This window comes from Staurois parvus, unplaced genomic scaffold (genome assembly GCF_062004578.1).
Source record: "Staurois parvus isolate SC_StPar_1 unplaced genomic scaffold, SC_StPar_1.0 ptg001090l, whole genome shotgun sequence".
Lineage (NCBI taxonomy): Eukaryota > Metazoa > Chordata > Amphibia > Anura > Ranidae > Staurois > Staurois parvus.
Genome location: NW_028318886.1, coordinates 3,927,501 through 3,944,745, shown reverse-complemented (window position 1 = coordinate 3,944,745; position 17,245 = coordinate 3,927,501). Strand labels below are relative to the sequence as shown.

Sequence of the window (17,245 nt, the reverse complement as noted above, 5' to 3'; positions counted from 1 at the left end):
AAATACGGTTTTTACTTTGGAATAGAATTTGCACTTTGGATTTTTCAAATATCCTAGTGAATCTGGTAAAAATTAACTTTTCAAAGAATACTAAATCACATGCAGGAAAAATGTAAGAAAAAAATATTTTTGCTTGCATACGAATGGATGACTGAAGTCAGCAGCACTTCACCTTTACCTAGCTAAGCACAAGTGTCCTTGCAGAGTAAAGATTCTCTTACAAAGTGAAAAGCTTATTTGCCTTTAGTAAATCAACCTGTCTGAGTCACTAACAAAACATAAGTAGCTTTTGAAGTCAAGGCAAAATGTTATCCTTTTGCATACTTGTATTCTATTTGCATGAAGCTCAAGCAATGGCAACAAGCTTTTTTTTTTTCAAGATGTCAAAAAGAGTAGTCTATTTGTTTCCGCATTACTGGTTTCCTTTAAGACTCAAAAAGTAATGACAAAGTTTTTTTTTTACAGAGTAAGGGAAGGTTTGGATAGAGCATCCCCGTTTGGGTAGATTTTTTATATCTTCTTGTGTGGACAGACATTAAAAGGAAATCTCCCCAACAGAGCACTGACAATAATAGATATTTAATAATGGTTCTAACCTTTCCTAATTCCCCCCCAAAGCTAAAAAAATACCATTTGGTAGAGTTGATTTTTGAAGGGACACTGTAACTGCCCATGCTTGGGCTTGAACAGCAAATCAACAAGCCCAAATACTGTCACTCAGGGGGTTTTTAATGACATTTACAGGGGTAATCTCATACACAATCCAACAGTAGAGTGCACTGAGGATGAACTCTTTCAGCAGGGATCCTGGATCAGTGAGTATACTTTGCTAGGGCAGGAAGAACCATCAGCATGTAGGCAGGTGCCGTGTCTGTTCTCTACTGTAGGTGTCATGGTTGGAGCACTACTGCACCTGGAAGGTAAGTCAAGAGAAATCTGGTTTCTCTCTAGTTTCCTTTGTACCCTAGGAAGCATTTCATCTGGCTACACTGCATTCAGGTGACCCTGGTGGCCATCTTTGGTCAGCAGAGCCTTTTTAAGTGCCAGCGAACAGGCTTTGGTGTGTTTTCTTGTAGGTGGATAGTGTAGGGGCAGTTCACCTGTCCTTCAGGGAGAGTGAATAGCGGTAAGGAAAGGTGCTAGACAGGCTAGGCACATACCATCCTGCATTAGAATCTTCCCCATTGGGCTTGCACTGGCCAGGCTGCATTCCGCCCTTGGAGACAGATGCTGTTGGTGCATCAAAAACTGTTCCAATATACAAGTTTGCACACACCTGTGATTGTTCCCAGCTGGGTGACTTCCTGCTGGGATGTTTGTACCTTTGGCTGTTCCTTCAATACACGTTTTGTTAATTTTAACTGAACTCAGTGTATTTTCTGCACCTCGCTGCACCTACCAACAAGCATATACTGTCACTCTTCCCTGAATGGGCAAAGTGACTGAGTCTCTTTAAATTTTGCTATTTGCCTCATTGTATAAACTCATTTCTGACAGTAACTAATGTTTGTGCATTTCTCTATCAATGGAAATCTAGAACATTATGACTCCTCTGCATAAAATGGATTATAGAAACTACAGCAGAATAATGGATTTTTTAATTATTGGGTTTTCTGACTTCCCAAACCTAAAAACTCCCCTGCTATTGTGTTTTCTCTGTGTTTATATTTCCACACTTGCTGGAAACTCAATTCTTACCATCTTAATAAGTTGGAGCCCCTCACTTAGTAGCCCCATGTACTTCTTCCTGTGTAACCTCTCGTCCCTTGATGTCCTATATACATCCACTACTTGCCCACATCTGATTGGTATCTCCATTACCCAGGGAGGGCAAATTTCTTTTGTAGGATGTATGGTTCAGCTTTACTTCTTCATTGCTTTTGGAAGTACTGAATATTTCCTATTGACTGTGATGTCTTTTGATCGCTATGTGGCCATATGTAAACCTTTACATTACACCCTAATGATGAGCAAGCAGGCATGTTTGTATGGAGCTTTGGGTTCCTGGCTGGGTGGGTTAGTGGCTTCAATCCCAATCACAACTGTTACAAGCACATTGGATTATTGTAACTCCAATGTGATCAACCACTTCTTTTGTGACATCACTGCCCTTATAAACCTGGCATGCAGCAATACAACAATTATACAAACTGTTATACTTATTCAAGGAGTGTTGCTGGTAATGACATCATTTTTTCTCACTCTTATATCTTATATTAATATTGTATGGACAATAATGATGATCCAGACATCAAAGGGAAAATACAAGACATTCTCTACTTGTGCTTCTCACCTAACCACTGTGAGCTTTTTCTATATTATTGTGTTTGTACTGTACATGAGACCATCTTCAGCGGTTTCACTGAGACAGGGCAAAGTGCTAACTGCGCTCTATGTGTATGCTATCCCCATGCTTAACCCCATAGTTTATAGCTTTCGAAATAAAAATGTCAAAATGGCTTTCAAACAATTTATCAAGATAAGCCATTATTAATAGAAGATATATGTTTAATAGTTTGGGAACAACGTACAATCAAGAACTTTTTAGAATATTGATGAATTGGAATTTTAGAATATGGATCTAAAATTTGGTCTTTTATTTTTCTAAAGACACCTGAGAGTCAAACACTGCCAGCTAACACTGACCAAATCACAGCTTATTACCAAGTGGCCGATACATGCAGCTGGGCTCTTACTATACAGTGCTCATAAATGAGTACACCCCTCTTGAAAAGTAATTTTCATCAATATCCTAATGAACACAAGAACAATTTCCAGAATTTTGGCAAAACTGAGTTTTATAGAACATTTGTTAACTCATTACATGAAAGTAAGGTTAATATAACTTAGATTACAAAATCTTCACTTTTACTCAAAGTAGTTGATGCAAAAATAATATACCCCACAACAAAAACTACTCCATCTAGTATGTTGCATGACCTCCATGATATGTAAGGACAGCACCAAGTCTTCTAGGCATGGAATGAACGAGTTGGTGACATATTGCAACATTTATCTTTTTCCATTCTTCAAGAACAACCTCTTTTAGAGCCTGGATGCTGGATGGAGAGTGATGCTCAACTTGTCTCTTCAGAATTCCCCATAGGTGTTCGATTGGGTTCAGATCAAAAGACAAACTTGGCCACTGAATAACTTTCACCTTGTTCTTCTTCAGAAATGCAACAGTGGCATTAGAGCTGTGTCTTGGATCATTGTCATGTTGAAAAAGTGCACAACGACCAGGGGCATGGAGTAATGGTAGCATCTTCTCTTGTAATATAGAGCAGTACATCTGTGAATTCATGATACCATCAATGAAATGCAGCTCCCCAACACCAGCAGCACTCATGCAGCCCCACAGAAGGACACTGACACCATCATGTTTCATTTTAGGCACCATGCATTTTTATTTGTACTCCTGACCTTTGAGACGACATACAGTTTTGAAACCATCAGTTCCAAAAATATTTATCTTGGTCTCATCACTCCAGAATAGAGTCCCAGCAGTCGTCTTCTTTTTCAGCATAGGCCCTGGCAAATTCTAGGTGGGCTTTTTTGTGCATGTGCTTTAGGACAGGCTTCCTTCATAAACTACACCCATGTATGCCATTCCTCTGCAGTGTACACCGTATTGTGTCACGGGAAACAATCACCCCAGTTTGGCTTTCTGCTTCTTTAGCTAACTGCAGTGAACTTGCATAGTAATTTTCTTCAACCCTTTTCATTAGAAGACGCTCCTGTCGAGGTGTTAACTTCCTTGGATGGCCTGGACATCTCTGTTAGATGGTTGCAGTTCCATCTTTGTTACATTTTTGTATCACTTTTGCTACAGTATTCTGACTGAAAAGTAAAGCTTTGCTGATCTTCTTGTAGCCTTCACCTTTCTTGTGTAAAGAAATTATTTTCTTTCTCAGGCCTTGTGACATTTCTCTTCCATGTGGTGCCATTGTTGACAGCATGAAATGGGAAGTGGTTTTCTTTGTTAAGTAATGCCCTTTTATAATCAACTGTCTGCTGGATACCTGTTTAATGAATAATTAGACTCACCTGTAGTTGAATTCTTGTTGGTTAGGAGCGAATCTAAATTTTTGACAACAAAAGTCTAAGAATTTCATTGGGATGTATTCATTTTTGCAACATGGTCTTGAATTAATTTGTTAGGAAAAATACTTTTTTGTATGTGCAAATTACCAAATCTTGTTTGTAATCTATGGCCCGCATTTGTGGGAGTATTTTGTAGTATAGTGTCCTATAGAAAATTTTGATTCTGAAAGGAAATTAAAGGTTTTCTGACAAATCTGTTGGGGTGTACTCATTTATGCTGAGCACTGTACATACAAGGTTGCAGGTGTCACGTGTTGATCTGCCCAAATCAAATATGGTCAAGTGCATGGGTTGTTGGTCCTAGACATCTTCTCCTTATCCTCCTGGTCACTATCATATGTAACCCATAACGTATGCACACATAGACCTGTGTTTGACAAGTAGTCCAGACAGAAGCTTTAGAAGCCCACCTGTTCACCCAGGCCCATAAAACATGAAGGCCCAGGCCACTTAATGCATGTTACATGAGAGTTCTTAATCTCACCAGCAGGTGGGGAACTCCTTTTCCTCCATCACTACCCACTCCGGAATTGATCAGGCTTGAATGAGTAAAGCACCAGAACTCTCTTTATCCCAGACATTGGCTGTACTCATCACCTTACTCTGTTAGCACATCACACAGAGACGCTTGGTTGCAATAAAACATCATTACTTGAGTTGATAGTCATAACAAAACAGGCCATATACTAGTTTTAGATATTACAAATCATGGCTATCAAAGGGTACCTTCAATTATCTCAGTATTATTCAGATAGTTTTGTAAGAACAGTGCAGTACTCGGACTCAGGATACATTTAACTTTAGATTTGCACCTGACATAGGCATTTAGTATATCAGCCAGTCCTCTCCCAGAAGAGAGCTCACAGGAGTTCTTCAAAACCTCTCCTCAGAAGTCCACCGAGCCCAGCCCTCTAACTTCCAGCTCTTCCCACCTTATAAAGGACACTAAACTTCACTAACAAGAGGAGCAACACTTATGCGGAACTCTACCTGCCTGCATATGTGTTTTGGTGACCACAGTCACAAGGATTGTTAGTAAGTGAAGATCCAAAAATTTGGACATCAATAGAGGGGAAATCTCCCAATAGGGAAAATTGTCATAGCAAAAAAACGTTCTAAGGGGGTATTTACCTCACTTTGAAGTGTTTTTATCATACTTTCTGTTATGTCTAAAGAAAAGGAAGTGAAGGGAAATCTCCCAAGTGGGAAAAAAAATTACTGGTGTTTTAGGCATTACCTAATACTATTTAAATTAAAATAAATTCTAGCTTTAGATACAGCATAGTTTAACCATTCTTTTTACTGAAGAATTACTCGGCTAAATGTTTGTAGGGTTACTTGCTAGTAAGGAAGATGAGGGAAGCCATGATCTATAAAATGTTATACTGATAATGCTAAACATAAGAACACTTTGGTAAATTTAACAGGCATATGATTTGCCTCTATTTAAATATATTATGAACTATGGACATTTGGATGATTTGTATCTGTTTTCTGTTAAATGATGATTACAAAACCCTTTGTTTAAGGTATTCATTATCTTCATAATAGCATTAATGATGATATACACGTGTCAATCAAATGAACCAAGGTAGGGGGGGTTCGTTCATGACTGCATCCGAAGGACAACCATAGAAGCAAAAGCTGTGCCTCTGGTCAACGTGATAACTCAAAAGTTATAGGTGACTGTACCTATTACCATAATTATAGATACATCTGACAAAAGACTATTTTTATTTCAATAATTAACATAAATTAAATCCATTCAATATAATGGAAAATCTATAAAAATTGTCTTGCCTCAAATGATAACCCTACTAAAAAATGCTATTAAAAACCATCATCTTGTGTCATTCAGAGTCACATCACTTATACACTGTGTGACGTAATGTATGTTGTTCACATTAAGTCCCGAGATGTTTATTTGTCCATTTTCAGGTAAATAAATATGGTTTCTCTTTGCCAGAAAATCCACTTGGTCCTCTGTCAGGGGAAAAATTAAAGTCAATTAAAATCCCAGCTTCAGTTTAGAACCCAGAAACAGAAGTCCATACTTCATATTATCACTTACTGGTTAATCCAAAGTAGGTGAATAGGCCAGATTGCTGGGTGATTTGATTCCAAGATCTCAAAGTCTCCAGAAGTCTAAGCTTCTCCCTCATTTTTTCTCTGATAACGATAAGACGTTTTGCTGCCATTTTTAGGTTTTCCTTCCTCAAAATGAAGAAAAAAAAGATAAGGGTAAATAGTACCGACACATATAGCAACATTTTTAATCACTGCTGCTTTTCACATTATAAGGGTTAATAAAAATTGTTGATTTCTTGGATAGCACGATTGTAGGGGATATATTTTAGTTTTATAACTGAATTAAGTTTTATCAGACAGCCATTTATTATTGCAAACTGTAGCCCAACCAGGTTAGCTTCTCCATTCAATTCAAAACCTCCTTTCATAATAGTATCCCTTATTACCCAATAAAAAAAAAAAAAAGTAACTTAAACAACCATACCATGAAAAAATACTTTGAGAACAAAAATTAGCAATCTTCCAAAAAAAAGAAAAGTGTGTGTAAAAAAAATTATAATGAATAAAAGTAGGAAGATCAGGGCCTGATCTACATTAATGTCAGGGTAAGTGTCAGAATTACTGTTATTCAAGTGTAACACTGTTCAACAAATTTTTATTTTTTGCCAGTTTTGGAAACAAAAGGATCCATTTCTTAATGAATTTCACATTCTGAGTTCAAATATAACAATGAAATTTGTCAATTGGCTCTAGTTTTTCTGTAAACGGAAAGTTTTCTACTATAGGCGTAATGACTACATAATGCACAATAATTATATAGATAGATGTCTTTCCACAAATATAAAGCAAGTGATATTGACTACATAACAAAGCCTAAATGGCATAATATATTGCATAGGATTACCAAGAAAAATTATAGCCATAAGCTAAGTTGAATCATTTTAATACTTAGGATTCTCACTAGTTTTGTCTTCAGTTTGTGTCGGTTTTGCTTCTCTTGGCTTTTCTCTTGTATTCGAGGAAAGGGCTATCTCTTACAACTGCACGTGACTACACGCTTCAGGTTCTTCCTCACTTGACTCAACCACGAAGGATTCTGGTGCTTTAGGAATTGGTAGCCCCTCTCCATGAGGAACTGGACGTATTGCCGATGGAATATTTGGATAGTGCACAGATAACTTTTTCTTCTTATTTAGCCCTTTTACAATTGGAGGCACCATACAAAAGTAACAATTACTAACATGATCTGTTGGCTCTCTCCAAATCATTGGCACAGCGAAAGGCATAGATGCCTTTTTTCCATTCAACCATTGCTCCAGTGCCGTCCCACAAGAATTGCAGCATATATGTGGTGCCCAGCTCTTGTCCTGGTCTCCTATCTTGCAGCCAAAATACAAGTTGTAGGCTTTCTTAATCATTCCTGTTATCCTCCTTTTTTGTGAGATAAAAGTTATTTCACCGCAGATATAGCAGAAATTATCTGCTTTATTCACACAAGTTCGAGGCATTACTGAGTAGCCTATATAAGCATAAAACGAAATGTAAAGACGCTGTCGAACTACAATCAGCTACAGATACTGCAGCTTTTATGCAGCGAAGTGATGCAATTAAAGGCTAATATTGCATCATCTCAGTATACATGCAATTTTCTATTGGTCACCAGTATCAATTGCGCAATATGCAGCTGAAGTTGCATCATAATTTTGAATGGCTTACGTCATTAGATGGGTGAATATATCATGGAAACTAGAGCCAATCAACATTTTTTAGGGTCATTTTCGTTTTCAGCACCCCAAAATTATGTAAGATTAGCTAATTTTATGCCCAAAACTTTTTACCTGTTGAACAGTGTAATAAGTCAAAGAGAGCACCTAATGAAAAATCCTAAGGAGTCCATCTGGTGTCCCTGATGATGTCAGATCAATAAAATACGTATGGCGTGGCCTGGTAGAGAGAGTTTTTCCATATGGCCGGAGGTATTTGTATATTAGAGCCATCTACCCAAACAGCATTGGAATGTAAAAACAAAAGTGATTTGGACAATTTTATTCAGTAATTAAGTGAATGTATTTTCTTCTTTCTTTTATTAATAAAATCTCAGTGGGCACTATGTCAGTTTTTATATGTTTTTGAACACTGATCCATGCTTTATCATCTGAGCTGAGAGGAATGCTGATTTACAGAGTATTCTGTGGTAGATTGTTTAAGCCCTGGGAGAGTCCAACTGGGTTCATGGATATTAATTGATATGATTAAAGGCGCAATAAGACCTTTGCAATGATGGTCAATCCATAATGTGAGCCTATGACCAAAAGGGGATTGGCAGAGGAGTCTGCTTTCACACAATAGGTTCTTACAGAATTGAACTGTTTATGTGGACTTGATCCCATTTTTTTATTGTATTACCTTATTCACAGCCATTAGTATGAAGGACTGTTATATTCGTTTAATTTACAACTGGTGCACAGACCCACATTTCTCACACTAAGCTTTAGCTGTCACCACTAGTGAAAATCCCCACCCCTAGAATACAACCACTACTTTTGTAAATGAAACGGCATCTTTCCCTTACTAGTTCTGCATAACTGCCCTATGCCCCCAGTCTTCACAAGAGTAGAAGGTGAAAGCTTCTAAGGGCTGGGGCAAAGTGAGAGTCTTGTCTCATGCTCTAAGGCAGGGGTCTCCAAACTGCAGCTTACAGGCCAGAGGTGGCTCTTTGCTTTCCTTTATCCACCCCCTGGGGCACTATTCCTCCCACTGACACCAACGAAGTAATTTTTTTTTTACCCCTACTGACCACCAAGCCTTTGGCATTGTTTACTTCCACCAATGCCATGGCATTTTGTACTTGGCCACAGTCTGGCCCCCCTAAAGTTTGAAGGCCAGTACAATCACGTATTGCTTTGAAAGTTTGGGTACTCCTGCTCTAAGACAACATACAAACTCACCATTCTTCATGAAGAGTTGGATTATTAAGAACTGTTGCTACCACTCGTGCTCCAGTAGCTGTTGGTTTTGACCATTTTCTAAGCACAAGACATTCCAGCTGGGAGCAAACACTGATCAAAGCGCCATTATTTCTCATAACCACTAGGAGGCACCCAACACTTTCACCTGCAGGCGAGGCAAGAATCAGTAACTGGTACATATAAATGTAACATTTACAGTAGATCTAGGACAAGAATTGGTAAATGTTGATTTCAAGTGTACTGTTCCCTCTCCAGTCACAGCTGCTTAAACTGTTAATTTTAGGACAGTATCAGTTTCCTTACAATGACCTAAAGCAATCACAGGTACATAGAATGATTTTAGGTATGCAAAAAGTAATGAGTTCAGAAGCAGATTCTATTTTAATATCTCCTGTTGACACACCATATATTCCAAAACTGGCTGAAAATGACTGAGCACAAAGCAGCTCAAAATCTTCTGAAACAAAGTGTCGCAGAGGCCACGCATCGGTGTCTACATCTCCAGAGGACAGTCCTTGATCTTTTAGGTTGAAAAATGGAAACATGTTCTTTTTCTAAAATAAATAAAAATAAATATACAACATGAGAAAACATAAGCTGAAGACATTGCAATAAAAACCCAACTTAATTTTTCAGCTTGTCAGCTAATACATTCCAGATGCATTACAACAAAAATGGTGTTGATTTACTAATAACCAATCACATGCAATGAAAAATAAAAAACAGCAAACACATTATTTATGCCTACACATGATTGGATGATGGGAGTCAACAAAGCTTCACCTCATTGCAAAGTGAACAGCCTACATGTCTTTAATAAATCATCCTCAACGTTTGCAAAGTCTTACAGCTTGTTTCCTTTGGAAAGTACCTACAGTTTGAGTAGAGAAGCCTTTTCCCTGCCAACATGCTGCTGTTTGGAAGCAGTAGTCTTTCTGCAGAAGCCCAACACACCCCCTGCTGAGTGAGACCTATAACTCTGCAATCAGCAAAGCTCAAGTTTCCTGCTGATTGGACAGCTCTGGCTCCAACTCAGTAAGGTGTGTGGCAATGTTGCAAATACCTCGTCCATTACTTTTACTGGCAAACCCCACTCAGATGTTCCTGTAAAGTTTGCAGAGAAGCCAACACTTCTAGGAGTGGCCATCTCCTCTGCCCCACGCAACACTGACCTTCACAATGCTGTAATACACAGTAATAGAGTGGAGGTGGGCAGAAAACTGCAGGGGACATGGGACAACAACAACATTCCTGGAAGTTTTCTTTCTATAAAGGCCTCAGAGCAAGTTTTATTTTGATCAAAGCTGTATTCAGCAGGGTAGGTGGCAGGAGAGGTAAGAAGTTACAATCTTCTTGCACAAGGACAGCTTTGTTCTGATTTTCTTAAATCTGGGAGGGTCCCTTTGAACCAGCAAATAACACCAGAAAAATAGATAAAATATAATAGAATTGTTTGTTGGCTGTATTAGAAGCAAAGAGTTTACAAAATGACCTCTTACCTTCAATAAAGTTGCTATTTGTTTCCATTCACTTTTGTTAAATTGTATTCCAGTCGGAGTACAGGATATTGGAAGTACAACAATGGAATAATCAGGAAAAGTCTGAAAAAGGATGAAGACAATGAAAGTTGAGAGTGTAGGCAGGTGCAGATTGACCTATTTACACAGGTGGCACTGTCCGTAACCACCATGCAGGAAAAGTAAAGGACAGAAGGAACTCGTGTCATAAGGTGAGCAGCTGTCCAACTGGATGCTGCTTAACTGGATGACCTCCATGGCCATCTTTGATGAGGACGGTTCTTATAAAAAGCACTAGTTCACTGCAGTTGGTGCACATTTTGCTTGTGGTTAGGTCAAAGACATCATGTAGATAGTGTGCCTAGCGTAAGGGAAAAGTTCCAGAGGAGGAGGGACAGCATAGGGATGCCATATTTTCTCCACTTGATGATGACTTTCTTCACTGTGTTCCATGGTATGTCTAATGCCTTGAAAATTCTTTTGTACCCTTCTGCTGACTGATACCTTTCAACAATGAGATCCTCTGATGCTTTGGAAGCTCTCTGCGGACCATGGCTTTTGCTGTTGGATGCAACTAAGAAAATGTCAGGAAAGACCTACTAGAACAGCTGAACTTTATTTTGAGTTAATCAGAGGTGCTTTAAAATGATGGCAAGTGTGTACTGACTCCTATTTCACATGATTTTGAATGTAATTGTTTAATTCTGAACACAGCTACATCCCTAGTTATAATAGGGTGTGCACACTTATGCAACCACTTTATTTTAGTTTTTTTATGTTTACGTCCCTCTTAAGAGATTTCATTTTGTTGTTCAGCTGAGTTTAGAGGTTACATTGAATGTGGAGAACGTTCTAAAATGATTTATCTTTGTCTCATTTTTTTACATCACTGAAACCTGACATTTTAACAGGGGTGTGTAGCCTTTTTATATACACTATAGGTATCCACAGTATGTGTGTCAGTATATTATTGAAAATGTGCCCCTCAGAGAATAGTCCTTTTTGGGTCCCCTATGTTCGCCTGTCAGACCTCGCATCTTGGACCTTCTGCAGTACTCCCTATTAATGAAAGCCTATGTATTTATACTATTTTTGTTTATTGAGGATTCAATCGTACGCCCCCCCTTTTTTTGGTAATATATGTACTAATGTATATCATTTTTCTATACTGTTAGTGTTCTACCTCCTCTAATATATGGTCCTGAAGAAGCTATATGTAAAAAGTGTTTACCGTTGAAGCTGGACAAGCTACAAATACAGCCTATACAGCTATACAATTGATAAGAGCAGATTGTGTATTTTGGGGGATTCTTTCCCTAGTCCCCTTTTTTTAAAATGTATGAACTGTTTCAATATATTTCAAACTTTTATACTTATGTAAAATAAAATATGTACTTTTTAATGAAATGAAGTGTGGTCTCATGTAGTGCCTATAAAGTCCGCCATTGTACTGTCTAGGTATCTAGCAGTTGTTTTCCTCGTGTTAGGAATGTAAGGATGCCTCATTGTTTGATGGAAATGAAGATGATCAACCTGCAGAGGACTGAATTCAAAGACACCCTGAAAATCAAAGTGAAAAGATGATGCAGCAGGCTAATCCATTTTGCTGAACTTTCATTGCAGCAACTCAAAATGGTACTCAGTAGTTTGTATGGCCCCCATGTGCTTGTATGCATGCCTGACAATGTCGAGGCATGCTCCTAAAGAGACTATGGATGGTGTCCTGGGATATTTCCTCCTAGATCTGGATCAGGGTATCACTGAGCTCTTGGACAGTCTGATGTGACATTCACACCAGTGGCCTGCTGGAGGTAATTTTGTAGGGCTCTAGCAGTGCTCATCCTATTCCTCCTTGCACAAAGGAGCAGATACCGGTCCTGCTCATGGGTTAAGGACCTTCTACAGCCCTTTCCAGCTGTCCTAGAGTAACTGTCTTCTACAATCTCCTCCATGCTCCTGAGACTGTGTTGAGAGACACAGCAAACCTTCTGGCAATGTATTGACATGTCATCCTGGAGGAGTTGGACTGCCTGTGCAACCTCTGTAGGGTCCAGGTATTGCCTCATGTTACCAGTAGTGACACTGACCCTAGCCAAATGCAAAACTAGTGAAAAACAGTCAGAAAAGATGAGTAGGGGAAAAAATGTCAGTGGCATCCATCTGTAAAACCATTCCTGTTTTGGAGATCTTCTCATTGTTTCCCATCTAGTGTACCTGTTGTTAATTTCATTAACACCAAAGCAGCTGAAACTGATTAACAACCCCCTCTGCTACTTAACTCACCAGATCAATATCCCAGCAGTTTAAATTGACTTGATGCTATACTCTGATTAAGAAGTGTTCGTTTAATTTTTTTGAGCAGTGTATATGTATGTATGTATATATATTATACACACACACTCACTCTATATTGCCAAAACTATTGGGACACCCCTCCAAATCAGTGGATTCAGGTATTCCAATCCCCTCCATGGCCACAGGTGTATAAAATCAAGCACCTAGGCATGCAGACTACTTCTACAAACATTTGTGAAAGAATGGGTCACACTCAGGAGCTCAGTGAAGTCAAGTGTGATACCGTGATAGGTTGCCACCTGTGCAATAAGTCCATCCGTGAAATTTCCTTGTTACTAAATATTCCACGGTCAACTGTTAGTGGTATTATAACAAAGTGGAAGCAACTGGGAACAACAGCAACTCAGCCATGAAGTGATAGGCCACGTAAAATGACAGAGTGGGGTCAGTGCATTATGAAGTGCACACAAGTCTCCAACTGTCTGCAGAGTCAATAGCTAAAAACCTCCAAACTTCGTGTGGCCTTCAGATTAGCAAAACAGTGCATAGAGAGTTTCATGGAATGGATTTCCATGGCCAAGCAGCTGCATCCAAGCCTTACATCACCAAGTGCAATGCAAAACATTGGATGCAGTGGTGTAAAGCATGCCGCCACTTGACTCCAAAGCAGTGGAAATGTGTTCTCTGTCTTGCAATCCGATGTATGTGTTTGGGTTTGGCAGTTACGGACTCAGCTTCTTCCTCAGAGCCCTCAGGCTGAGTCCTCGAAGTGCTTTAGCCAGTTGGAAATCCGGAGTTCCATTTATGAACTTATATGCAGTGTGGATTGGACATCGCTGTTTAGTGTGATGTGCCTTTGCCCTGTATGTCAATTGTGATTACTTATCCTTTTAACAAATATTTTTTATGATAATGCACTAGGCCGGTGCGCCCTCTGTTTGTTTTATTTGTATCCAGTGACTTTGGACTACCCCGGTCTATTGGGGGCAGCAAGGAATGCATATTCCAGGACATCTGAATTGTTACCATAGCCTTTGCGGAATCCATCCTCAGCGCAGGAGTACAGAGTTTGCTTTAAATATTAAAAATGCCCTCTAGTTCAATTTTTTATTCCTTGAGCTGGGGCTAGCAGTCCTGATATTTGAAAGTACTCACCTTTGTTGACGGCTATGAATCACACTAATCTAAAATATATATTTGATATTAATAGCCTCATGGCTCATATATATATATATATATATATATATATATACACACAGTATATCATTTTTACGGGTGTCAATACTGAGCAAAAAAATAAAAATAGCTTATTTTATATGTATAAATAATATTTACATGTCATGTATTGCTAATTAAGGGTGAATATTAACATGATTTAAACTACAAAAAGAGTAATGAATGTAAACATTAGTGCTTTGGGAGAGGAGACCCATTGAAGCAGTAATCATACTAGTATCCGTGGCCAGATTTTTATTTTTTTTCATCTTTTGTTCATGGTAATTAAATATGTATATTCCACAAGCAACTAAAATGACAAAAATAATATTTGCATGTTTATGTAATAAAAAAAAATAAATAAGTGACAGTAAAATACTTTGTTCGCCTACCTCCAGATCTTCCAGCATGTTAGATATTCCCAGATTCCCTTGTTTGCTGTCCCATACCGGATAAGGATATATACTAGTTATACCTACAGCTTCCAATGTTTCATGATAGCAATCTGTTAAACAAATACACAAATAAATTAAAAAATGTAAATACTGGGAATAAAAAAATATTTAATTCACAAAATATCAGAAACCCAAGAACTTTAAGAAGAAGGGACACGGGAGGGCAGGAGGCTCAGATATGGTTGCATAAAGGACCTTGGCCAATCCCCTGGCAGGAGGCTGGGGACAGAGTCAGTGAGTATTGGATGGACAATGGAGTGAAGAGCTGGAGTGTGGAGCCTGGGAGGGGGCTCCAGGGAAGGGAGTCCACCTGCAGGCAGGATTCTGGAAGGATGGATCTCCTCTATCCTATCGTCTCCTTGGGAGGACGACTTGTGAAGCAGGGAAGAAGCCAGCCCAGCATAAGGCCTGAAGGCAGTCGCCAGCCCACAAATTTAACAGGAAAAGACAGAGAAAGTGGATACTTCTACACCCCCCGGGCCAGATAAGGGGAGAGGGTGGTCAGGTGTAATACCCAACTAGTCTTCATCCAGGACTGTGCTAAACTTCCAGCTCTTGGGCCCCCTTGCCCAGGGATACCCTCAAGGCAGCTGGGTGAAGAGAAGGAAACATACAGGGTCTGAGGAGGTACACCAGAGAGCCTTTTGTGTTCTCAAATGAGAGACTGTTGCTATCTACATTTTTTTTACATAGTTGCTAAGGAGTTTGTCCTCAGTTTCTGCAGTTCCTTGGGTATCCCCTTAGACCCCATCCAAGTTCTAAACCCCTTAATAAAAGTTCAAGAACTGTTTAATGACTCCTGTTTGCAAAGTGTGCAAGGAAATGCATGTTGCCTCGCTGTGCAGAGAAGGGACCAAAAGTTCAGCAACTCCTAAGGAGGTAGTGCTGCACTAGCAAGGTGCACCTAATAAAGTAGCCAGTGAGTGTATAAGCCGCACAAGGACCAGCAATGTACTGGTACATCGCTGGATTTTGAGTAGCTATACCAGATTGATGCCTGCAGCTACAGCCATCATCCTGGTATCATTTTCTTCACCTAGCGGTCGGCTTTCATTTAAACGCAATCCTAGTGGCTAATTCACTGCTTGTTCGCTTTTACAAACAGCAGGAAGGGACGTCCCCCTCTTGCCGCCTTCTACGGCTCTCTCGGGCTCTCCAGTTCCACTGGGGAACCTGAGAAAGTAGCCAACAGTTCCACCAGCTGACCATAGAGCTAATCAGAAACCAGAATGGCTCCAAGCATCTCTATGGTCCAAGAAACCGGAAACAATGAGCATTTCATCATTTTGGTTTTGCCGGATATAAACAGCACAATTTTAAAATTGGGAAAGTATCTGATCTTGGTGTGATCAGATGCTTTAAGGGCAGAGGAGAGATGTAGAGTCTAATAGACTCTAATAGATTTCTCAGAAAAGAGTACCTGTCACTGCCTATTGCTATCAAAGGGGATATTTACATTCCCTGTGATAACAATAAAAGTGATAAAAAAAAAGTGAAAGGGACAGTGTTAAGAAAAAAAAAAGGCTAACGCAAGTGTCGGTCCCTTGTCGGTATTGTTGAAAGACTGGTCAAAAAAGTGGAAATTGCAGTTCAGTGTTTCTAAATGTAAAATAATGCACCTAGGGAAAAAGAATCCCTTTAGAGAGTACAACATTGGGGGTACAGTGTTGGCCAGCACTTCAGAAAAGGACTTGGGGGTACTTATTTCAGATGATTGCGAAATGAGCAAACAATGTGGCCAGGCAGTGGGGAAAGAGAATAGAATTCTAGGATGAATCACTAGAGGGGTCACCAGCAGGAGGAAGAAGGTCCTGATTCTCCCATCTAGATCTTTAGTTAGACCTCATTTAGAATACTGTGTCCAGTTCTGGAGATCTCACTTACAAAAGAGACGGGTAACAAAAATGGTGAAATGTCTGGAGGATAAAACATATCAAGAGCGACTTCAGGAACTTAATATGTACACTTGTTTGGAGAAAAGAAGGGAAAGGGGAAACATGACTGAAACCATACATCAAGGGTGAATAAGGTTCAGGAGAGCAGTATTTTCAACAGGAAACCAAAATCAAGAACATGGGGACATGACCTTAAATTAACTGGAGGAAAGTTCAAAACTAATCTTAGAAAGTACTATTTTAGTGAAAGAGCAGTTGATGCTTGGAGAAAACTTCCAGTAGAGGTAGTGAGACAGTCAACAGTAAATAGCTACACACATGCTTGGGACAAGCATAGATCTATACTCAGACAAATAAAAGTTAACAAAAAGAACCCCCCCCAAAAAAAAAACCAAAGTGAACAAAAAAACAAAAACACCCCCCCCCCCAAAAAAAAACACACACAAAACATGAAGACTCGATGGACCACTCAGTCTTTTTCTGCCATCACTTTTCTATGTTTCTTAACAGAGATGGCATCATGCATGATCTGAGGTATCACTGTGAATGTCAGATCAAGGGCAGTAATTCCAGCAACAGACCTCCTGTGTAAATCTAAAGTGGTAACCTGTAAAGGCTTTTAAAGTGTTGCTTATGGATATTAACAATTTACGTAGTTTGTTGCCGTTGCATGGGGTTGTGCAATTTTAAAGCATGTCATGTTTGGTATCTATTTACTCAGCGTAACATCAGCTATTATAATGTATCAAACAATTGGGAACATATTG

The 17,245-nt window shown here is 39.2% G+C and overlaps 2 protein-coding genes across 2 annotated transcripts in view; one reads left to right on the top strand and one right to left on the bottom strand.

The window, feature by feature from the left end:
• The first annotated feature begins 1,561 nt into the window (after positions 1-1,561).
• On the top strand, positions 1,562-2,494 carry LOC149440373 (olfactory receptor 5AR1-like). The gene has a single exon (XM_089658748.1). The coding sequence runs from the start codon at positions 1,562-1,564 to the stop codon at positions 2,492-2,494; it is 933 nt and encodes a 310-aa protein (XP_089514874.1).
• A 3,327-nt stretch (positions 2,495-5,821) lies between these two features.
• The window catches only part of LOC149440372 (aspartate aminotransferase, cytoplasmic-like), a 54,611-nt gene continuing 43,187 nt past the window's right edge, over positions 5,822-17,245 (bottom strand). The window contains exons 6-11 of the mRNA XM_089658763.1: positions 14,521-14,633; positions 10,601-10,702; positions 9,505-9,655; positions 9,081-9,246; positions 6,176-6,318; positions 5,822-6,087 (exon numbers count right to left, since the gene is read on the bottom strand). Coding sequence (XP_089514889.1) covers positions 5,945-6,087; positions 6,176-6,318; positions 9,081-9,246; positions 9,505-9,655; positions 10,601-10,702; positions 14,521-14,633 — 818 coding nt within the window. The 3' untranslated portion in view covers positions 5,822-5,944. The remainder of the gene's footprint in view (positions 6,088-6,175; positions 6,319-9,080; positions 9,247-9,504; positions 9,656-10,600; positions 10,703-14,520; positions 14,634-17,245) is intronic.